This window comes from Geospiza fortis, unplaced genomic scaffold, assembly GCF_000277835.1.
Source record: "Geospiza fortis unplaced genomic scaffold, GeoFor_1.0 scaffold40, whole genome shotgun sequence".
NCBI classification, from domain to species: Eukaryota; Metazoa; Chordata; class Aves; order Passeriformes; family Thraupidae; genus Geospiza; species Geospiza fortis.
In genome coordinates, this window is record NW_005054297.1 from 24,773,023 (window position 1) to 24,798,511 (window position 25,489).

Consider the following 25,489-nt stretch of genomic DNA (forward strand, 5'->3'; position numbering starts at 1 on the left):
TGAGTGCTGAACAGGCTTTTGAATATAAAAATGGTCTTGTGACCATTGGCACCTGTGGCTCCACTGGCTTGCTCACCTTGCTTAGTGAGTCTGTACCTCACTTGAGGTGATCAAGGGTTACATACAGGGCATGATAACGGCTGAGTCAGCAAATAGCAAAAGATGATATTACTTATATCAGTAAATACTGAAAGTCCTTGTTTCCATTTGATATCCATCTTCATGTTGTCATAAAGACTAAGTGGGAAATTTCCATCTTTTGTTTGTTAAGTTGGGTTCTGCCTGTAATGTTTTGCCAAAATGTAACATGTTACCAAAACCATATTTTATGGCTAGCTAAATTTGATATAATTGTTCAAAAATACCTTCATATTCCCAAGACCAGTAGAAATGAAGTAACCATTTCAGTGGGAATGGTTACAAGATCTCCTCTGTTGATCCTTTTTCTGGAACCTGTTTCTTATTTGGAATTAAACTCAGCATCCTTATATGATTTCAGATTTCTGTTACTCATGGTTTTTTTTAATTTCATTAGCCTATTCTATTTTACAGAAGAGTTATCTGAAGATAGGCAATATTCCAGTATTGCTACCTTAGTGTCTCCATCAGGGAACATTCTGGGAAGAGGTACTTGGACCAGTACCTTAAATGATTACTAGTGGCTGGCATTACATTCTGCCTGACTTCAAGCAGAGAAAATATGTTAAATGGAATCTAAATTCTAAAGTAAATTGGAGAAGGATATGCTCTCCTTAATTTTGACTCCAACTCTCTAATCCTAGCTCAGTCATTTCTTTTGGCTGCAGTTCCTTCCCATTTGTATAGAATTGTTGTTATCAGATTTATTCTGGGTTATGTGTGCTGGTTTTATGGCTAGTTTGCCATAGAGATAAAAATGCGTGGAGAATACCTCTTTTCATATGTCTTTTGCTGCAGTTAACAAAATACTTCTTTTCTGTCTGCATTGAATTATTATTATACCAGTGATTTCATCACTTTACTGCTTTGATGATAGTATGATCTATTTGTTTTTGCACAGCTGAATGTATTACTAAAAAACCCTGAAAAAGTCACTGCTCAGACTGTATTTAATCACACTTAGCACTATGACATCATGGATCAAAACTGCAACTAATGATCAGCTTGGTCTTGTTTTTTGGGTACATGCATGGTTAGGAGGTTTAGGTTAATATCCTCTGTCAGGTCACACAGAGACATGGTTAAAAGATTACTTTAGATTGTGAAGAACAGAAGAAACATAAATTTTCTTTCAGAAAATATATAGGCAAATGTATACTGTCAGGCACATGGTGTGGTTATTGGGAATGCCCTGTGCAGGGCAAGAGTTGGACTCGATGGTTCTCGTGGGTCCCTTCCAATTCAGAATATTCTGTGATGCTGTGCTATTTTATAAGCAGATGCAAGAAATGGGGAAAGAGCATTTCTGAAACACAACTGTATACTGCACAGTAATATGCTAATGTGAAGAAGAACACAGGAAAACTGAATTCCAGTTGACTTGATTAAAAAAAGGATACCAGTAGGGGTGGAAAAAACAGTTTTGGAATAGTTAGATTACTTGAAAGGACACCATGAAGACTGGAGAAGGGAGAAGGTGATTGTCTCTTTGAGAGTGCTTAAATTGGAAGATGGTTTTCAATATTATAGCCATGTAGGCATGGCTACTCCAGAAAGATGTAAATTTAGTGGTAAGCAACAAACATTATTTGGCTCTTTCCAGTATTGTAGCCAGAAATCACGGTTTATAGTTGGAATTGTACTTCAAAAATGAGTATGGATTATGACTAAAGGACCAGCTAAAAAAAACAAAGCAAAAAACAAACCACAAAGCAGAAATAGATGCCTAGAAGGAGGTAAAATTTGTGTTTAAAGATGTCACACAAATCACTCACCTGTGTATTTTAGTTTACTAAGTCTCATCTTAGTAATAATTTCTTAGTAAATTCGGTGTCATTGTTCACCACTTAATGTTGAGTAGGAAGAACCCAGTTGTGTCATAGTAAGCACTTAAGGGAAACTGCTTTCAAGGTGGCAATACCATTATTTGGGGATTGCAGTCAGAGAGTGGCAATTGTCCAAAGAGTATAGCAGGTCCTTACCTACACAACAGCTGTATTTTTTCCTGGTTGCTTTCAGTCCAGCACTGTACAAGCAGCAGGCCAACCCCCTCCACATACTGGGTGGGTTTTATGTGTGGTGTTTCTCGCCTTGATTTCATATTCTAGATAACTGTTAACAACTTTCTAAAACTATTTTCAGCTTTAGATCCGGCTAAAGATCCATGTTTGAAGATGAAATGTAGTCGCCATAAGGTCTGTGTTGCACAGGATCAACAAACTGCAGTTTGCATTAGTCATCGAAGGCTTACACACAGGTAAATACTTCAAAAGTTAATCCTATAGACATTTCTGTAGTGTTCATGACTTGTAAACCATAAACCATTTTAATTAGTTTAATTACTTAACAACATGTAAGCAGAGTAGAAGTGGATTTTAGAAGTCATTATGTATACATAATTTGATTATAATGTTTACTACTTGATTCTTCTGAACTAGAATATTAAAAAATATACATATTTAAGTATTGCAAGCTGCTGGTACAAATGCATTTAGGGAAATACCGACTGTGCCAGTACTAAATGAATAAAATTATTGTGATAGTATCCTACTGCTGTACATTACTTTGACATCATCACTTTTTATATGAAGCTAGAGAACTCAAAACTGCCTGCTGAAGTGTAGATAACAGCCTGATGCAGTGTAAGTTGTTTGAGACTAGTGGGAGTTTTTTCCTCTCTTCTTTTTCCTTTCTTCTGTGCATTCTGATTTTCTTTGTATGCAGGACTGGTTAAATGTGAGGAGAAAATATATAACAAATTCTTGTGTTTTTGTGGCTTTATCTGAGGCAGAAGTCTGAATATGTAGGACCTGAGCCATGCACTTAGTTGTGTGCTAAGGAGATGGAGTCAAATTGCATTTTCGACTTGACATTGTTCTTTTTTTCACACTTCATTAGGGGAAATAGGACACAGTAGAATGGCTAAATTTCAATAAATTGATTTAAATAAGTGTCTGTTAAAGTGCTTTGCTCAGTAGGGGCTGTAAAGAGCTGAAGAAAATAAGACTTCCTTGTGTGTTGGAAGAGGATCATTTCAAGTACAGTTTTATGAATGATACAAGGAACGTTCTTCTGAGTGTCTTGTTATGTTAAATGCATCCATCTGGAGCTTTTCAAACAAGCAAGATAGTACACAGTGAAAGGAACAGTTTAAACTGTTCTCTATCTGCAGCTGTACTTAATTAACAAAAGAACAGTATTTGTGGAGTTACACTGTTTACATTAAACAATCTCAGTGTAGAGCTAGATATTTTAGTTTGATAAAGTGATATCTATGCTGCAAGAATTATTATCAGACAAAGGTGGGTAGTCTGCTTTCAACTTCCTGTGAAGTGTCAGGAATATATGAGTGTTAACTGTGACCAAACAATATAATAATTCAAAATTTCTAAGAGGTATTACATGTCATGGAAAACAATGCAAATAATGACATTTTCTAGTTAAGTATACTTGCAGTAGGTGATGACTGAAAACTCTTTTAGATTAGATGAAGATGTCTGCTCTGGAATTAAGAAAGTTTTTGACATCAGCCTTCATCTCTGTATTATTCCTCCCACAGTTCTTAGTACTCTTTTAGAAAGGTAATATTTTAAAAGACAAAGCTTGCTTGAATATAATGCAGTCAATAATGGGAAACTTTGGAATGGCAGAAACTTGATGATCGTAAAAAGTGCTGTAAATCTAGTCTTGTAAGGTAGATGAGGCAATTTTTTACCTACCTGTGCTGAGCCAGGGCAAGGTTTTCCCATGCTTAGATCTCCCTATTCCCCCAGATTACCATATACAAGGTAAAATAATTTGCTTTGTGCTTTTTTTTTTTCCTAAAAAGGTTTTCCTTCATGCAGTTTCTGACCTTTTTGTAACATGATGGGATTAAAGTATGAGTATCGTAAACACAAGGAGACGTGTCTGCTGGGTCTCTTTACCATGACTGAGTTTCTTTGCCCAGCATGTTATTCCTTCACTTGTGTCTGCAGTTTGCACACTGGTTATCAGTAGGGCCATCTGTTTCTCAGAGTTCCCAAAGGACTAGTACACTCTGTATGAGTCTTAGTAAAAATTACATGAGAAAACATAACTTGACAGTTGACAATATAACCTATCTATCAGTATCCATTTTAAATGTCATTTGTGTGTAATCTGTTGTGAATAAACATTTGCAAAATTTTCATCCCAGCAATCCTTCCTTTTTGCTTAGTTTGTGTGTGTGCACGTGGTGTCCTTCTAGGATCAGATAATATGAATAATTTTTAAAAGGTAGTTGGGGATGTTTTCTGAAAAATATAGTCAAGACCTCATGAATTATTGGGAACTCTTCATAAGGAACTTGCCCATAGATTTTAGTTTGGACATATTTGCTGTATAGATCCATAGAAGTCCCAGAGATTTTTCCCAAGACTCTTGCAAAGGAAAAGTATTTTAAAGTATGTGAATTGATACAGTGACAAAGATGATCCCCAAGAGACTGTCAGGGAAGAGGAGGCTTTGCACACTTCCATGATAAATAAAATGTTTATGAGCACCTTTGGACTACCTGCAGGGAAGGAGGTGTGAAATACAGTTACAGCTGAATGGATTTTTCTGTAGTGTCATCAAGTTGAAATGCTCTGATTTATAGTTGAGTTCTCTATTACTAGAAGCAGCATTCCCAGGCAGCCCTATTACCTAGTTCATAAATTTCTGTTTATAAATTCTGTTACTTTCTTTAGGTAATAGCATAGAGAAGTTGCTAATCAGTGAGGACTGATAACTGTATCAAATGGAGGACTCAATTTAGTAATTTCTTTTGTTGTTTGTAAGAAACTAACTTGCAGAAAAAATACATAGGCATAGACATTGTTATTCAGTCCCTGCTGTCCTAGGTGTTCTTCTTTGTACAGTGCAACTATTGTAGCCCAGTTTGGGTGACTGAGGGCCCCTCAGCACCACACAGTGAGGCATTGGTGGATATCCCAGCCACCTGCAAGGCTGGTAGTGACATGATATGACAAGGTCCCAACAGGATTAATTAATGTGACAGCACACTTTAGTGATGATTCTACCTGTGGTTTCAGAAGTATTAAAATTTCTATTAAATTGAGGATCTCAGCACTGTGATCTTAATTCAGTGTGCTTGCATTTTTATGGTTTCAAAACCAGCTACTGTGTCTCACTGTCCTTTTCATGGAGTTGTGGGTCAGGCAAGCCTATGGTTTTGCTCTTTGCTCAGTTTCCATGGCAGCTGAGATCGTGGTCTCCCCTCAGTCTCTTCTCATGACTCATTTCCTTTTCTGGTAGACTGCCAAGATGGCAAGTCCTCTCCTAGCACACTCCTGCAGGGCCACAGCACAAGAGCTTCCTTTATGCCCTGTCCTGGAAAGACTGAATAGCATTTTACAAAAAGATGAAATAGATGTTGTAGATCACTGGTCATGAGAATAGTTGGAAGTACCAGGACTTTGAAAACACAGGGATGTGCTTAAAGGAGCAAGGTTTTTGTTGGTAGCAGGTAGCAGCATTTGCATCTCTGCTGGCTTTAACTGTGTTGGAAACTGTGTTCTGTGTGCTGCACACTTAGCTCTCTGCTGGGAAAGTTAATGCACTTGAGGGGACAATATGCAGGATATGTGTATAAATGTTGTTCGCATTATTCCCATGTGGATTGCTGTGGAAAGGGAGTATCTGCCAGCACTACAATGCATCATAAACAGGTAATTCAAACTATGGTGTAAAATAGAATTTTCATTGATTCTTTGAAATTTGGGAATTTGATTTAACTTTTCCTTTTGGTTGAATGGTGTTTTGTCATCCCATTGTGCTTTCCAGTTTATCTTTGTTGGTTAAGTAAAAGGACTTTATGGGGAAAAGACCTGTAAAGGGTGTCTATATGAAATAATGAAATGCTTCAGAGTATACCTTATTCCATTACAAATACAGCTTGGAGAATATTAAATACAGTATTGGTTATCTTGGGGTGTGTTGATGTGAGTGTTGCGGTGACAGGCAGAATATTCATCGCACTGGGAGAAATCATCTACTCATTTTAGTTTCCAATCTTTTCACTCTTAGGAGATTTAGTTATTTGCATCTGTGGTACTAAGAATCTCTGGCAACTGTGGGTTCACCCCAGTGAGCTTGGGGAGGAGGAAAGAAGTGATGTGAGTGTTCTGCCAGAAGACATTTGGACAGGAATAAAAAGGATGAGTCAGAGGACAGGGCTGTAGGTGGTAATGGACATTTCCTAATGCCCACAATGGTATGTGTGCTTTTTGTGTATTTAGCACAGCAGGCGGTGGAGATAAATCCTCAAATTTCCATGTACTTCTTGTTGCCACTTTGAGTGAGGAAAAAGGATGTGTGCAGACACCACGACGTGCAGGAGCTCATTAAGGCCATGCAAGCTGGTAACTAACCAGGCTCAGAAAACTGGAAAAGTTAGTCAAGCATTGACCTATCCTAGATTCAGGTCCTGAAGAATAGTGTGTTAACTTTCTTTTACATTTGAAAGGGACAATTATGATACTGATACATACTGTAATTTTCATTAAGACTGACATTCTGTGAATAATAGACTGCAGTACTAAATTAAGCAGTGGATAGGTGAAGTTCTAAGCCAGTAGGTTAGCTGCAGATGAAGAGCACGAAAGCTTGAAAAAATGGATAAGGGTTGCTACCCAGCAGAGAATTTTAATGTAAGCATACCAGTAAACATGGGGCAGTCCCTGTGTTTTCAGGAGAATTACTTTTATTGGAATCCTTTTCATACTCCATGTTTGTCAAAAATATTTAAGCCTAACACTTAAAGGTGAAAGAAAAAAGAGGAGGTGCAGGCTCTTCTTCTTCAAATGTTTCTCTTTGCTTTTATCTCAAATCAGCTGCAGGAGACAATTTATAAAGGAGATTAATTGAGACCTAGTTATTGTACAGCCCATTCCAGGATTTGACTGCTTACAGCTGGAAACCAGTGGAGACTCTCTTAACATGATTAGTCTAAAAGTTCTGAAAATTAGGAAATTGCAAAACAGTTCTGTGCCAAAAATCATGTTTCAAGTAAATCCCAGTGTCTTTGATATATTAGAATGTGGTGACTAATATTGTACTTACTCATTGATCCTAGTGGACTCTGATTAAAAACCAGTCTCTTTTTCTTCTTCCATGAGTAGAAGAGAAGTACTGTGTAAAATTGATTTGATGCATTTAATCAATCAATGCTTGGAGGCATTAAATTATTTAGTGCATTGAAGGTGTGTGCAGTTTTTCTAGGCAGATGTAGGTCTGTCTCTTTTATGGATTCCCCACAAGACATGATGCCCCCTGCCCCCACTGTGAAGGTCCTGCTATGCTCCTATGAGTTTGTTTATGTGAATTGTGCTGTTCAACCCCACAGCTCCCTGCTATGGCAGAAATGGATTGCATTTGTCTCTGGCATAGCATGTTTAAACATAGAATAGCAATGTTTAAGGACCTGACAGCGCTTACTTGTGTAGTGATATTGAACTCCTATTTCTTTGGATTTTTACCTTCTCCAATCATTTATTCTTAGGTTTCAGAGTAGGAAGCAGTAGCAACTGCTTTCCAGTTAATATTAACTAAGCCACAGATTCTGGTGATACTTGCAATTCTTAAAAGAAAACCTCACTGCATTTTATTGAAGTAAAGGTTAAGGTAGGACTGGCGACCTTTACACGGTAAAAACATTTCAGTTACAGGTGTTGATCATCTGGAAAATAATGAGTTCAGTCATGAATAGAGAATCACAATAAAAAATCATTTCTCTAAATTAAAAGTAAGAAATAAAAAATTATAACAGCTCTTTTTCTCTTAGAGCTCCACAAGGCAGATTCCAGAGAAGTGTGCAGACTGGACATCTGTAGGGTGCACAGCTGGGTGGAGGTGAGCAGTATAGAAGGCCCAATGATACAGAATTCACTCTCTAGGAATTAGTGACTCTTCAGAGTTCTGTGAAATGAAGACAGATTTAGTGACAATTGTTCTCTGCCCTAAGCCTATGCAGAGAAGGACATGAATTTAGGGATTAATAAAAATTCTACCATATTTCTGCCTATGGATGCAGTCTTCAAGGTAGGACAGTTTCACTATTAAAGTGTATTAAAGAGTGTCACTTCATTACAAACTCACAGAAGCTGATAGTGGTAAAGATGTTGCATCCCCTAATCTAGTTTATTAAGGTAGAGGAATTGGATAGCTTCATAGATTTTGTGGTGGCATTTAATCTTGTTACAACTTCCTTCAGGGTTTTGGTTTAAATGACATTTTGAGGTGCTCATTTGGTTCAAGTCATTGGTCATCCAGACCATTATCTTGCCTTGGACTCTGTCCTGTTCTAGTTTTCTGAAGAATGTGGAAAATCAGTCTGAATACATTTTATATGAGGTAGATTATCAGGAGATCTTCCCTGTGTTTGGTCACCTTCATTTTTTAACTTGAGGAAAATGTTCCATCTCAGCTTGGAAGTGATGAGTGTTGAGCCTTGCAGCATGATGTGGATTAGCCTGGTGATGTGACAGAAACTCAGACTAACACTGTGAAAGAAAGCCAAAACCTCTTCTGTTTCTATTCATGTGGGTACTGCATGGCTGAGATTATGCTCCCAAGCAGAAAAAGTGAAGAAGTCAAATTTATGAGAGGCTTATTTGTGCCTATATGTGAGAAAAAATCACACACATATAAAGTGCATATGTGTACATACATATGTGTACATGCATATATATGAATGAATAAGTACACATGCATATGTACTCTTTTTGTTCATATTGTATGGAAACGTATCCCAGATTTCCAAGTCATCCTACTTTTGAACCTGAAGTGTTCTGCTATCTCCCCTCCTTTGCAACAAAGGAAAGAGGAGTTTTAATTTAGACTTGTTACCACTAAATTTCCAATTAAAAAAAGAAAAAAGGATATAATTGCAAATCTGTAGTTGTATTAAGTAGTCTGAGCAGTTTTGAAAGCAAATCTATTAGAGCTGACATGGAAGATTTTCTCATTTGGTTAGAAAAAAAGGAAAAGAAGCAGAGAAGAAGGAACAGTATAGCTTTGTAGCTTTCCTGTCATTTTAGGTGCTGCAATGTTTTATTATTTAAAAAGAAAAGCCCAACAAAACAAACAAACTAAAAAAAAAACTGCAGGAAAATGGAGGACTTGCTTTGGGCAGATTTTGCGAAAGTTGCAAACACCACTATTTAGGATGTCATCATTTCACATTATAATGCTGCTGAAGAAGGCCAGCTGGTGCAGTTAAGTCCCTTATTGGAAATTTTAGTCTGATTCATTACTGTGATTTGTAGTTGTACACAGAAACACTTAATCATTCTTATCCTCCAAGCTCTATTGAATCTACTGAAGGCTTTCTGGTTCTTTGCATAATTTGTGCTGCCAGTCTGCCAGCTTGGCAGTGTTTCAAGCTTGCTGCATTATCTGTGTTTGTTTGCACAGGAAGTGATGCTGCACGTAGGCTGAATTTACAGTAATTCTTTTGTAATAGGCTAATGAGCAACACTACTTCATTCACAATACTAACATTATATAGCTTTGATTAGACCAATTATTGTGTAACTATGCCATTGTGATCATACTTGCACTCTACAAAGTACTGAAAAGGAAATTTGCTTAGCCGTAGCTTCACTGAACTTGCTGAGAAAATAATTTGGACTTTATGTGCTTAAGAGAGGTGAAATTTGAATATGCTGGAGATTTTTATATGCTATGCAATTTAATTTATTAAAGTAGGAATATGAAGCTTCTTTTTTTGCTCTCCATTTCATTGCATTGGGGAGGAAAGAAGGCGGCTGACACTGTGCATCCTAATTCTGCATGGGCTGTGAAGGCCTGGTAATTCCTTGGTGAGCTTGTTTTCCCTCCGTTCTTGTTAGTAGGAGTACACAGCTAGAGGAAAACAGGATCCTCTCCTGGAATTCCTTCTCTCTCTGTATGGAGCTTTTGCTAACACTAGTGGAACACTTCTGTGTCAATTGCATTGTATATTGCAGTATCAGTGTTGTCTGTATCAGCATTACTATTTATTACGGTTGTTACTCAGCCATGTAGTATTTATACTTCTTGCTGTCCAGCTTAAAAATCCAAAAATTGCTGTCCTTATAGAAAAAAAAAAGAAACTTATCCAACCCCTGGCCTTCTCAAACTTTGTCTATAAAACTTGAAAATATTAATTTTTTGATGTTTGGGGTTTGGTGTTTTTTTTAGTGTGTGAAACAGACTTTAAATAAAAGAGACCTAAACAGAGACTTTGTATTCTATTTGTTAGCAGAACAGGAGTTGTCCACTATACTTTCCCCATTCAAAAAGCCATTATAGGATTTTTTTAAGGAAATTGTGGAGCTCTATGCTAGACTAAATCAAATGGACTTCAGTTAATTTAGTAAGTCCTGGGCCAACTAATTTTCTACCTGCTCCAGCAAGAAGCTTGTTCAGATTCTCAGTTGCCTGTAGGAGTGAGAGAGTACACTGCATAATCAGTGCCCATGATGATTTTTTTTTAGTGATCAGGAGGGTTCTACTTAGAAGTTCTGCAGTGAGATTATAAATTAGGGTTGAATTTTTTTCAGGAAAATGGATTTCAGCTTGCTATGTTTCTTTCTGTCTTGCTGTTGGTGGCGGAAGGCACACTCAGTTGTACCATCTCCTAAGAAGCAGTGAGTTAGAAAACTTCTGTTCATAAACTAGATAACAGGAAAGAATGTGACTAGGAAATCTGACTATCTAAAAAAGCTTTGTTGGTAGAGTGTACAATTTTGACTAATATTGGGGGATGTTAATGTACTGTCTTCTTTGTAAAAATGGTGTGTCAGCTTTTGTTGTGTTGTTTTAATATGGTCTTTTTCCTACAGTATTCCTGAGAATATACTTTAAAATATGGCATTAAAAAAAATATTAGGAAGAATGATGAAGGCAGTGCTTTTAAATTACTTCTCTACTCTTAACTATGAAGTTGCAATTGCAGTCCGCAGCAATGACTCAGTGTGTACAACTGTAAACGTTGAAATAATACAAAATTACAATAATAAAATCTTTGACTATTCCTTTATTGGAAAAGGTAGGCAAAGTGAATTGAGGAACAGTTCAATACCCCTTCCTAAAAATACTTATTAAGCTTGCGGTATATTTTTACAGTGCTTTAAAAATTAGCTGTCAGAATCAGTTTTCAGTCTACTTTACTAGAAAATATTATCAATTCCAAAACAGCTGATGCAAACATTTGTAATCAGTTAATGCTTAATTTGGAGTTTCTTCGTGGCTTGTGTGTTCAGGGGTTTGGGGTTTTTTTGTTTCTTTGTTTGTTTTTTTTTTTTCCCAGTATTACTGAAATACTCTAATACTGGCTAATGGAACACAGCAGAATTTCAGGATGCTTGTGTATGAAGGGTTCTATTGCAGGTTTAAAAATTTTATTTTGGTTATAATGAGGTGCTTTTATTACAACCTAGCATCAGGTTTTATACATTTCATTTTATGTGAAAGTTATGGTTCATAAGTTGTGTATAAAGACTCTGAATACATCTGTTGTTTTGCTTATGTACCAGTGGTGGGAAAAGGATAGTGTGTGAAAACAAGTAGGAGTAGTGTTCAGGGAATAGAAATCATTGTACTAATTTCCATTTATGTAAAACAATACATTTAAGGTTTCCAATGTTGAGAAATACATTAAGAGTAGTAGCTGGAGGTGTTTGTCATCATCGAGTGATGTGCATATATTGCTACTTTACAGTAAATTGTATTACTGCTTTTGGAAAAGAAAACTCAGCATGCTAAAGGCATGTCAGGAGTCTCAAAATGTTCGTGTTTGTGACATGGTCAATTATATAAGGGGGTTTTGTGTCTGGTAGTATTTTTATCTTTTGTTTGAAATTGAATGGCAAAACCCTTTTCACGTGTCCAGATTGTCTGAAACAGGTTTGTTTTACAAAATGCTGTTGTCTGCTACAGGAGAACAGAAATATTTTACTTAGGTGTATGGCTTTTGCCACAGACTGCTATGTCTTTTATATTAGATACTTATGACCTAAAAAAGGTATCTTTTTTTTTTTTATGCCAAAATCTGTATACTGCGATGCTTACACCATGCAAATATTTTTTCTAAAATGCTTATGCATCTGTATTAGCAGTAGCAGTAATGATAATAATGAAGGAAAATTCTTACAATCACAGTTAAGGCTGGATTTAAAGCATCCTAAATCATTGGGATCCACTGCCTTAATTCAGGCACTATCTATCCAGTGGTTTCAAGAGTTGTTTTGGGTTTGTTGTACATGCACAGACTATCCACATGATGTGTGACACTGTAGATTCTGTCCAGAAATCTCAAAGAAATACTCAAATTCTGTCTAAACAGAGCTCCTGAGGGAGGCAAAGAAGAGATTACGCCTGAGGAAACCTGAACTCAGAGTAGCTGTGACTCCAGCATGTTCTGGTTCAATTCCTCTGAGGGATGCTTTTTTCAAATACAGACCTTCAATGGTACATTTGAACATTCAAGCACAGGTACTCTTTGGGGGTAAAATTTATATAAGTATTTTATAATAGTAGAGTGTGCTTTTTTACCAGACTGCAAAAGCACAAAACATTCAGAATGTATCCTAATTTTTTAGACTGAGTGTTGCCTGAAGTTGTGGATACAATAGCAACAATGCTTACAGTGTATCACTTTCCCAATAGACACAGACTTGCAAGTCCTAGACTGCTCCATAAAGCAATAAAAAGCAAACAAACAAAACCACCCCAAACCAAACTAACAAAATTACACAGAAAAAGAAGCATCGATTCTCTCCTCTGTTCAGGACAACTTTTCTGCACTAACTAATGGGGTAGAAAGATTGAGACTGCTGAGCTGCTTCATAGCACCTATGGATCAAGCCCTCCAAAGTTATCATCTTGGAGAATATGTATTCATCAATACTTAACTTTTTCACTGTGATTTAAAATTATTTAATTCTTCATGGTTTTGAGCATGACTGTGTATGAGACATAGTTTTTCTGTTCCGCTTTCTAATTATTATTCTTTCTTCCGTAATTGTAGATTATTTTAGTTCAGAGTCTAAAATAACAACTGTTGTAAAACACAACCTTTTGAATCTTAGAAATAATGCCTCTGGAAAAGATGTTTCATAGAGAAATATACCTACGTGGGCTTTTTCTTGTCAGAGAGTTTCATATGTGTCAACGTTTTAGATAATTATTGTAATTTAGGGATTACTTCATTTCTTGATCAGCTGAAGATCTGGGCACCTAAATGTTACTGAAAACATTTGCACATCTTGAAGAATGCATTCCCCTTGCCTTTCCCTTCACCGTTTGCACATTTATTGCTAATGAATGTTTGTAGTACAAAGATTTGCATACTTAAGAAAGCTGAAGTTTTGATCCCTAAATTCAACACAAATTATGTTCCAACTTTTTCTGTTGGGTCTTCTTTCTAAAGATAACCCCATACATCATCTCCTCTTTAACCCCAAACTCATTGGTGCAAGGCAGAAGCAAATAAGAGAAAAAATTATCTGAGACGAGATTTAAGCTGGGGAGTAGGGTGATAAACGTAAGGCTATAGGAATAGTGATATCCTGAGATTATCAGCAATTAATTTTGCATATTTGAAATATGCTACTAGAGTCTCTAAAAGGTATGAAGGTACAGCCAAGATCCTCTGTATGGTCTTAGATATCATAAAATAAACATACATGTTGGGTGTATGACATCTTGTAATCATTTACTTCAACCTACAAATGCTGGAGGTTTTTAACCTACACTGCCATATTTTTTTCATGCTCTAATTCACCTCTCCTATCTTCAAATTGGAAAACAAGATAATTTCTGATAGGATCAGTAATTGTATATATATTCAACTGAGAAGCAAACACAAAGGCTCATTATGAAGCACTTGGAAACTTATGCAAATGCAGTAGTTATAAAAGCAAACAAAACAATGGATAATTGTAAAGAATGTAGAAGAGGATAGTCTGTAAATATTAAGAAATCGTTTTGAGTAAGGTCTCATAATTTAATTGTCCTATTATCTATGGCCACCATCATAAATGACACATACCAGAAACAGAAACACTTCTGAGGTGTTGCAAATAGGATCAAAGACCTAGAGACATCTGGATGAAGACACTGGAAAACGGGCACTTAACTTAGCACTAACTTCGTAAGAATGACTATGACAGGATTTTATTTCTGTAATCATTGCTCAGTTACTTTATTTTACTCTCATAATGAAGGGGAGACTACATGAGGCAGCAGATTCCAAACAAATTTTAAGAACCTGTTTAATTTTGAAAGACACTACTCCCACAGACCACTCTTGGTCTGCATTGTGGTTAGAAGGAAGGTTGAGAAACATGGGCATGAAGAGCTAGAGCAATGCTCTAAGCTGGAATGCAGGTAAGACAGCTGATTTTTCTGGCATGTGGCAAACCTGTTCTTCACAATAGAGTTATAAGTTTTGCCTCTGGTCACTTTACTCCTAAGGTCCTTTTTATCTGTTCCTTTTAACTGTTCTTTCCAGCATTCCAGCTGCTTCCCACAAGGAGGTTCTGTATTTGATCAGCAGACTGGATACAAGTCCAATTAGAGTCCACAATTTACTGTCTTACCAAAATAATTTAGATATCAAAATACACAGTTGTTTATATATGCCTGAACCTATAAAGACTGCAATAAAAATGAAAGTTGAGCTAAATTATGAAGTAGAGAAGGAAAAATGCCACTGGAAAAAGTACCCTGTCTGCTCTCAGGATTTTTAAAATAAAAAAAGAATCCCCCTTTTCTGAAAACAGATGCTTTTGCAAGAAAATTATGAAATTCTTGTTTTTTGCCCCACAGTGGGGGCAGAAAATATCTCTTTCCATTTTTCATCTCTCAGTAGATTATTTTTTCCTTTTTCCGTGTAACTACAGCATTTTTATCACTCTTACTGCGTTGTGATTTTGGGATTTCAAAGCTGAATTTGTGGTTGGTCTTCTAAAGCAAGGTATTGGGAAGCATGTTCAGCCGTGAGGCTGAGTGGTGAATTTTTCGTGTTGCATAGTCATGACTTTGAAGATGAGATTAGGCAGCTGAATCAGGATCAATATTGTGTCATGGTATGCAGAGTACCAGGGGTGTCCAGCTGAGGCACCAGCAAGGACCCCAGTTGTATGTAAATGTACACCCTGTAGGAGTAATTAAGCAAAGGAAAAGGTGAAGCCTTAGGTATGTGATTTTTCAGTTTTTCTGAACAGTTGCAAATAGTTTTTGAAATACTCAGAGAATTTTCCAAATTTTGTGTGCTGTAGAATGAAACAATCAAAGAAGAGCCCTGAAAGCTGAACCACAATTCCCTTTGTGTTACCATCCCAGAAATATTGATTATTGCTGTTTTGCCTTTTGTAACATGCTTTTGTTTATTTAAGAATTTCTCTTTCAGAATTTTTGTTGTAGTTTTGTTTACTGTTTTTCTCTCTCTTCAAATAACCCTTCTCCACTTTTCTATATTAGTTTTCTTCATCACAGTGCCTCATGTTTTCACTCAGCATGGGTTATTATTTATGCATTCATATCCAGTAAGAGATGCTTTATGGTGGCTTGAATGGAGAAGAAATAGATGATGTATTATCCTGTAGGTACCATTTTATGGGACCCACATTAGAGTAATTGAAGAAGGAAGAAAGAAAAAGTAAAGAAGAGTCTATACTGCTGATGTTTATGAACATTAATAGGAAAGGAAAAGGTATTAAAATTGGGACATTGTTGACTTCCTAATGTCAGAAAAAGAAGTTATGTCCAGTTGTTTTCCTATCAAATTATTTTATGGACTCAAGTTGAATTTGTTTTTTCTTACAGGCATAAGGGGAAATATAATGCCAACATAAATAATAAAAGAGAACTTCTGTCATGCTAGGCTAAATAATGTGAAATAACATTACGGTAGTTATTAAAACTACTTTTGGCAATATTATTGACAATTTTTTCTCATTGATATTCTGGCACACATATTTCATCATGGATATGTCTGTTTTGTATTAAATTTCCATCTGTAAAATGATCTATTTATATCTGCGAATTATCAGACTAGAAAACCTCACACTTTAAATCTCTTTGATTTTCTTGCCTTGAGCAATAGCATAAATAATCTTTTATGTTTCAAAAATACCTTCATTTATAGATGGCAATGAAAGTAGCAAAGTTTTGTTTTAAACTGTTTGGTTTATTTCCAATACAGCAATAACTGTACCTATCTCTGTGGGTATAATATGTCTATGACAAAAGCAGATTAATAAGTAAAACAAACTATATATTCTTTAAAATTCGAATATTTTCATGCTGTAAAAATCATCCTTTGCAATATATAAAAAAAGCTAAATTGCTTCCTAATTGAGAAGGGAACTTTTCCCCCAGTGAGAGTCACTGTTGATGATCCTTGGATTTGATCAGAGGTAAAAGAGTATTACAAATTAAAACCAGCATTTAGGGAACATCAGTATTGTTGCAAAATATGGTCAAGCTTTGAAGAACAAGGGCAAACACAAGCGAGATGCAGCCAAAATGGAGACTGTGCAGGTGTTGCTGTTTCTTTTAGTGCGTTTAGCTGGTGCAATGCTTTGTTGAACCAGGTTTTATATTTTATCAGAGTTTTGCCCTCTTCTCCCATGAAGTTTATCTAAGCAGATTTTGATACTCATTCAGTGAATTTCTGCATATTTGGCAGTATGGGTGACCACAGTGTACAGACCTGTTGCACAGTGAGTGTGTAATAGAAATGGTGCTCACTGATGGTTTGGGCTTCCTGTGTCATGCACAGATGTCATTGCCTGGGCAGGCTCTGCCCTGAGCTGGCTGTGTGAGATCTGAGGAGAAGCACTCCTGACCTGAACTTAGCCTTCAGTGGTAAGCAAGGAGAAAAAATAAAAAGGAAAAATTTTATGTTCTTTCAATATAAAAGAATATCAGTAGAATAAGTTAGTATATTGCAGCAGATGATCTTCCATGGCTAATTGTTTGACAACCTATTTTTGCTCTTTTGTCATCTTACTATGTACTTGTTGCTATATGTTTTATCTGAGCAAACATCTACATGATGAAACCTTGTCAGCTCTATCTTCCCATTTCTGATGTTATCAGACATAATTCTTAAACTCAGAAGACATCATGCTGGCAGAAAAGATAATATCAGTCTGAAAAGCCTTTCTGTCTCTTTTTTGTTTGTTTTTTCTCCTTTCCTCTCCCTCTGCAGGAGTGAGAAAGTCGGTGCTGATAGGTGCTCTTCCATCTATCTAAGGAGCACTTGCAGGATTACAGTACAGTAAGCTGACAGTTGTCTACATGATCTAAAGGAATTCTCTCTTTCAAATACATGCCATAGCAATTAACCAGTGCCAGAAGACAGAACTTTTATGAGGTACTGATTCACAGACACAGATATTTCTCTTAAAAACTCATGAACTGTAAAACAGCTCTCTTTTAGCACCTGATTAACAACACCATCAAAAACATCACAACCTTTGTCAGAAGTGACCTAGGATAACCACAATAGCAAAACTAGTTTGAGATAATAGTTCTTTAGTTTTAATTTAAATACCATATAGATGGTACTTGTAATCCTGAGCACCATTGCATTACACAATTTTCTGCCCGTGTGTGCTGTCTCTTACAACCTGTAACCACACACATGTCATTATTTTTCTGCTTTTGAAATTATTTTGGCTGTAGAATTAAGGGCAAAAAATCCTAGCACTAGAATTATCAAGACAGCTGGCCGATTTCAAGCCTTGTTCATAGGATGGTTTGGGTTGGAAGGAACCTTAAAATCATGTAGTAAAACCCCCTTGCAATGGACAGGAACATCTTCCACTACACCAGATTTCTTAAAGCCCCATCCAGCCTGGCCTTGAACACTTCCAAGGAAAGGCCATCCACAGCTTCTCTGGGCAGCCTGTTCCAGTGCCTCGCCACCCTTATAGTGAAGAATTTCTTTCTCTATCTGATCTAAACCTAACTTATTTCACTGTAAAGACATTACCACTTGTCCTATTCCTGCATGCCCCTGTATTGCTCCCCAGCACCAGGCAGTCAGTTATAAATAAAAAGGTCTATGATGTCTATTTGTGGTTTTCTTGTTTAGCAGAATTATTCTTGATTTAGATAGAGTATGAGTCCAGTTCAAAGTTGTTTAATGTAAATGGGTGTCCAGGGTAGGTAGAATTATCTCACACAGTAATATAGTGGTTTAAAGTAAAAAAATCCCGCTTTTACTGTTTAAGCAAATGAGTTGTGCTACTTCTGGAGGAGGGGAGAACAATAAATTAAACCTGGCAGCTTTAAGAAGCTGAGCTGTAGGTGGTGGGTGCAGCATCAACCACACAGATAGACACACTGATGAATGGAGTTAAATACTGTACAATAAAAGCAGAAGCAGGGGTTGGGGAGCAGGGAAGTATCGCTTGCTCTAAAGCTGTGCTAAAGAACAAAGAACATTTGTTAAAATGAATGGCTGCAAGGTTTTGTGCCATACTGTGAAGGCACTGTGAGTAACTTATGCAATTAAGGGATATTCAGATCCCTGAACATGAATACTTTGAATGTATTCTTTGTAGAAGTGGCTTATTATTCCTCACAGGTGTAATGAGGAGCTCAGAATTTTTAATACAATCTGGAGAGACATATAGTTACTTATGTCTCTGCTTAAGTTTTTCAGTTTTGGTTCAAAAATATGTTTCTTTAGTTACTTTCTATACTTACTCTTCAGAAAGAAAAAAACCCCAGACATATTCTTTTGAAATTGATCAGTGACTGGTATTTTCAACCTGTAATCCTACCTAAAGGGTTTTGTATAGAGAAGATAAATTTAAGTCATTGACAGAGCAGATATATGTTGATAATATTAAGGGAAGAAAATGGAAATCCTTCTTTCAGATATGGATTGCTGTGATGCTTGTAAATTGGTTTTTCTTCCTTCTTTTCTGTCTTTATTTTTAAGCAGACACTGTGACTGATCCTGCATGAGGGAAGAAAGAGCTGTGAGCGTGGGCAGCAGGGGTGCAACTTGCACTGCCAGGCAATGAGAAAGATAGATTGAATGGGAATCACTCTGCAGGGTTCTGAATCTGATGAGTGGAATATCAAGTTATTTTTATAGTAGTGAGAGAACATGTTTGTGGCAGCCAATGTTTTGAGCCAATAGGAAAAGTAGCTATTTTCTAGTGAAAAGTTTTCTGTAATTCAGCATAAAATAGTGAGTGTTGTAGGAGTAGACATCCTCATAGTAATATTAATCAAAATATTGTTACTATTTGTCTACCTTGGGTTGTAGAAGTGATTATTAGTTATTTGACTGTTTCATTTTTTTAAATTTGCTTTTTATGTTTAAATTATTTTTATTCACTCATTTTTTTATAAATCAGAAGCATTAAGATGCTCTCTAATGAAAACTGTGCCTTTAATTGGGCTATCAAATGCAGGTAACAGAAAGCATCATATTATGCAAAACAGATTTTGAATTAATAACTTTGAATTCTCTCTCAATAATAGATATATAATCATTGAAAAAGTTAAATCATTACCCTACCTTGCTGTTTTGCAATTGCTAAACATGCCGATATATAGGAACCCCATTTAAGTGATGATAATCAAATGAAATTATTACACTTTTCTTACAACTAGGGAATTTTGTATTCCTTTTCAGCAAGCTACTAAGAATTTAACATGTGACACCGTACTCTGGTTATTAGACATAGTTATTAAAATTACATCTATTGACTACATAGGACTATTTGCTGTCTTAAAAAAATGTTTCTGCTTTATTAAATAATGTGTAAAAGAAAAAAGAGATTTCTTTTGCTTCTCTGTTATCTGTTTTAGAAAACATTGAAAAATGTCTGCTTTCTTTTGGCACACAAATTGATGTCTCTTTCCAGTAGAAGTAATATATAGTGAATATATTTATATTCAAAGACGTAAACTGTCGCAGACATCTTTTCATTAAAAATCTTTTCTTAAGTTTTCTCTTCCTGAGAAGCTCCAAGAACAAAATGTAAACAGTGGTTATCTGCTGCTGTGGAACGCAACAGGTGCATCTGTGATTGGCCCATCTTAGATGTTTACAATTAATGGCCAACCACAGCCCAGTTAGCTTGGACTCTCTGTCCGAGACGCAAACCTTTGTTTTCATTCCTTTCTATTCTTAGCTTAGCTAGCCTTCTGAGATAAAAATTTTCCTTCTATTCTTTTTAGTATAATTATAATGTAATATATATATCATAAAATAATAAATCAAGCCTTCTGAACATCAAGTCAACATTCTTGTCTCTTGCCTCACCTGAAAACCCCTGTGAACACCGTCACAGTAAACTCTACAAGGCCGAGTACACACACAAAATCTATATAGTGTTCTGTCTTTGCAAAGTAGGAAATGATGGGTTTGAAATGTGTTCAGTAATTCTTTTGGCTTTATAAAATGAAAGCAGTTCTGGGAAAAGGTAATAAATATCTCTAAGAAATTATTAAAACACTGCATAATTACAGGGTCAGGCACTTAGATTAGCATAAAAAGCACTTATAAAAGAAATTTGCATATCTTGGTGATCAAAAGGTGAAGTCTGAGTTCATAAGTTAATATACACTATTAAAAATCTTTCTAAAATAATACATAATTTCTTTACCAAAGTGCAGGGTGTGTGTATGAATCTGAATTTCTTTTGTAATATTGCTTATATGTTATATCAACTAAAATGTGTATTAAAATTTTTTGAAGTTTCAGTTCTGGAATGACTTAAAATTGTGAGCATCCCGTGTAGTCACTGAAGTTATTGAAATCTTTGCAACTTTATTTTCATCAGTTCGATTTGTGAAAAATTTAACTATTGATCATTGGTGAGATATGTCATAGAGTGTATAGGATTTTATAGATTAAAATAAATCCTTTTAAAAAAATTAGTAACACTTAAGTAACTTTGTAAGTTAGGAGATCTTTGTAAGTTAGTTTCTTACCATCCGTTGAATGAGTATATCCTCTGAAAGGAAAGAAGTCATGTTCAGATCAATTCTTATATGAAGTACAGGAAGTCTTCTAAAAACTTCAATTAGGAAAAACAGTAAGTGAGTTGATAAGCTTAAAAATTATGAAGTCAATAGTAGTTTTTTTTGATCTCTAATATGTGAAAACAATATCTAGTAAAGGAAGCATCTTTATAATTTAAATGATTATACATTTTTATACAGTATCAAAATAATTGAAAGACCTTTCTCTGTAACTTTACTGTTCTCCAGCTCCTGCATTGGAGGCCAAAATAACTGTGCTGAAGAGCCAAATTAGACATCCTGTGACAGGTGGATCATTCTGCCATGTGTAAACACCTTCTTCATCCAAGGTTTCCTTCCAGCTTTTGCTTAACTTGTGAAGCTATTGCTGTAATCTTTGCTTTCTGGACCACTTTATTAAAGTAGTTTTTACAGGGCTCAAAGGCTCTGTAGGCAGGATACATGCTACCTAAAAGTATAAAATTATTTATTGCCTACTGGGCACAATATTTAGCTGGGACTAATTTGCTGTTAGACTCTACTGGTGATGCTCTAGGGAAACCTGGTAGTACCCCCTAGAGAGGGCCTGCAAGGGGTCTGGAGAGGGACTTCCTACAAGGGCATTTAGTGATGGGACTGAAAAAGGGAAGTTTTAGATTATATACCAGCAAAGGGTATATAATCTATATAGATTGTATACCAGCAAAGGGTATATACCCTTCACTGTGAGGGTAATGAGGCACCAGAACAGGTTGCCCAGAGCAGTTGTGGATATCCCATCTCTGGCAGTGTTCAAGGTCAGGCTGGATGGGGCTCTGAGCAACCTGCTGTAGGGTAAAGTGTTCCAATCCCTACAGGGGGATTGGAATCAAATTATCTTTAAGGCTAGTTCCTTCAAACCTAAAATGTTCTATGATTCTGTGATTTCTGTCTTGGGGTGCAGTCTTTGTATTTTTGTCTTATGAAAATAGTACACTTGCTAACACATTCAGTCTACACTAAGATTGGTTCTCACTAAATACAAATGTCTTACCAACAATGTTAATTTGTAAATTGCTAAAATTGCTAAAATATGTTTTATTTTTATTTCCACATTAATCTTACTACATTTTGTTCTATTTATCTCAGTTTAATTCAGTTGTTGTTAGTTTATCCAGATGGATTTTTCTTCTATTTGTTAGGAGTAGTGCAAAGTAAAGAACAAGTGAAAATAATATATTCAGAAACACTGGCAGTAATGAATTGAGAGGTTTTTGACATTTGAAAGAAACATCTTAGTAGTGCATTGACAACTATGGTTTTCTTCCGAGAGCCTTCAACATGAAAAGGCAGCTTTGAAGGAAATTCAGGCAACTCTGTAGAAAGCAATTTAGATTTTATGATACAAGTGGTTTTTCTGATTATGTTAATCTTACCCAGCCTGATTGTGTCCCCTAAAGGCCATGGCAAAACATAACCAGGCAGACTGTCTAAATTGGGATAACTCTAAAATCTCCTAAAGATGCAAATGTAGTTATCAGAGGAGAATCGGAGAATTGCAAGAATTCTTTCGAAGATTAGTTTTTAGTAACTCAGACTTTTTTCAACCAGTTTTGGAAAAACGTGTTTGAAAATTATCAAATTTCGCTATAAAATACCATTTTTCAATTGAATTGGGCACTCATGCATTATATAGATATTATTAAATAATAATGTTGCCAAAGACTTACTCGAAGCTAGATTTTAAACAGGTTACATTAAGTATTCTCAAAGTATTTGCAGGCACAATCACTGTGTATACAGGAAGGTAAGTTTATGTATGCAAACAGGTACATAGGCTAGGCTAATTGGGCAGATTGGCTAATTATGTTTCTAGGCAGGCATGCACAGTTTGGTGTATGCAAATTAATGCAATCAGAAGCATTGCTGGTAAATTAGGCCCATATATTTAATTTTACCCTTTCGGTGTCAACAATATCAGATAAGATGGAGCTTGCATTCAGTAATAGTTATTTTGTTATGAGACAGGTACCAAAGCCTTTTCAGGAAATTTTTGGTGGAAGAGGTTGACTTTCTTATGACATCATATATTTAATGTGACAGCAGACTAACAAGTGCAAGAACATTTATAGTGATTGCAGTAGAATTGCAAAATTAAATGACAAAATTTTATTAGCTGCAAGTTGCGGTGATCTGCGTCTTTTTCTTGCATATTGAATTATAATAAATACAGGGAAGAAACAAGTGATTTATTAAAGTGAAATAACTGCCTTGTTTGTATTTTTTTCCATGTATTAACATTTTAAAATGTAAATATATATTGCTTTATTTACATAACTCACATAAGTAATAACTAATTCTATGTGTTAGTTTTGTACCTATTTCAGGATATTGTTGACATACATCAATGATCGTATCTCAAGATAATTTTTATCATCACAGTAGTTTCTCAGTTATTTCTATGTCAATGTAAGTGTGGTCATTATTATATGTGTGATCATTGCCTAGCTGTAAAAAACATAACTCCCAACACCTGGTTAAAAGGAATAGTCAACAGAAACAAATCTGATGTAATTAAATAATGATGAAAGGAAAAGTCTGAGTACATAAGTTAAATGCATCATTCAGGTATTTCATGAAATGCATGTATCTACCATAACTAGCATGAAAAATATTTTAAATTGAGTTTTCATGTTTTCCTGTCAGTGACTGACAGTCAAAAATAGCTGTTCAGCAGCTTTGATAATACAGTCACTTTCAGCATCATTGTACTAAAGCTTTAAATAGATATCCATACAAACCGTTCCCATGACCAGGTCTCTGGATTGATACCTTCAAAGTATAACTTTTTGTAATTTCTTTATCATTGTGCCTTTCATTACAGTTTTTGAAAAGTACAGATTTATGTGCTGTTTACAAAAATATTATTATTTATATAGAAGCTAGTTTTGGTAACAGTGATCTGCTGAAGGTCTCAGAGGAGTTCTGTGTAAAAGAGGAAATTTGACACTCTTCAGCTTAATTGAGTGCCCTGGGACACTTTGCAGTTAAAAGCCTAACAAAGCAGAGGTTAGGAAGGTAATTTATCTGACTATATAAAATATTTTCTGTTTTCTTCATACCTCTCCACTCATCCCAGAACTGCAATTTCTGCCTTATGAGCTTGTTCTAGTTTCCATTGTCCTTGTAATACTTTCTGAGACACCTCTTTCCTTTTCCTTCAGGTGATTTTACTTCTCTTCATCTAAAAGGAGGGCTTTTTTTCCTTTCTCTGTCTTTTCTTGTCTTCATCAAGAGCATGCACAAGCATGTATATGTACTAAAACACTAAGCACCACTAGTACATCCTTTGATTTCTTTTAGTCATCTACACCAAGTCCCCTTGTGTGTTGCACAAATTCTGCTTCTAGTCTGTTTTTTGCTGATGTCAATGAGCTTCTCTCTGTTGATGTCTGGAACTTCTGCAATTTATTTGTACAGCTTCTACAATTTATTTGTATTTTAAAGTTACTGTATCTCTGATAAACAAAAATTGCATCAGGTTGATAGTTGGGATGCCGGTCCTGTCAGTAGCCTCATGCTACTGGGGCACTTCTGGATAATTGTGAGCTACAAAAGTAACAAGAAGTTAGAGAAAGACGCAGCCATCTGTATAATCTAATGTTGCTGGAACTCATGTGAATGATTGGAAATCTATCAGTCAAGCGAAAGAAGCAGCAATAGTCTAATTATTACTATATTTTGTACATCATCAAAGACACAGTTTTTAGGGGTTTTTTTGCTATAATAGAAACAAGATGATTTTTGCTTTGTCTTCAGATTGTGCAACTCATCAGAAAGGATTGTTACTTGTTAATTAAGGTTGTATGTTCAAATTGTTTCCTTTTTAATGCTTCCTGGTGGACATGAAAACTTCCTGTATTGGTATTTTTTTATTCATTATGCTACATAGAACTGAAGCTATTTCTGGCTTTTTCAGTAGTAACTGACACCTTCTGTGTACAGCATCTCAGCTTCCTGTTTACACTGTAAAAAATCTGTGCAGTTCAAAATTTCATTAAACAGCATAACATGAATGCAAACTCCTATGATTCCTGCATTTTTTTCTTTCTTTTTTTTTATCTAAAAGACCACATTTATAGCTAAAATTATTCACATAAACATTAGTATGGCTTAGAAATGGGCTTTTAGTTTTTGTCATCACCAGTTTACTGTTAGGTGTGTGCTTTTAGCCTTTTACTCTGCTCATTATAAAACCAGAGGATGAGGAGTTTATTTTCTCATGTTTCTTTTTATTACTCCACACCAGTTCTTCTCAAACAGTGATTCATTACTAGCAAAATAGTTCTTGATTATTTGTAGGGGA

The 25,489-nt window shown here is 35.7% G+C and overlaps 1 protein-coding gene across 1 annotated transcript in view; it reads left to right on the plus strand.

The window, feature by feature from the left end:
- The window catches only part of SPOCK3 (SPARC (osteonectin), cwcv and kazal like domains proteoglycan 3), a 100,887-nt gene that overhangs the window by 9,909 nt on the left and 65,489 nt on the right, over window positions 1-25,489 (plus strand). Inside the window, exon 2 of the mRNA XM_005415560.2 lies at window positions 2,281-2,395. Within this exon, the coding sequence (XP_005415617.1) occupies window positions 2,313-2,395 (83 nt within the window). The 5' untranslated portion in view covers window positions 2,281-2,312. The remainder of the gene's footprint in view (window positions 1-2,280; window positions 2,396-25,489) is intronic.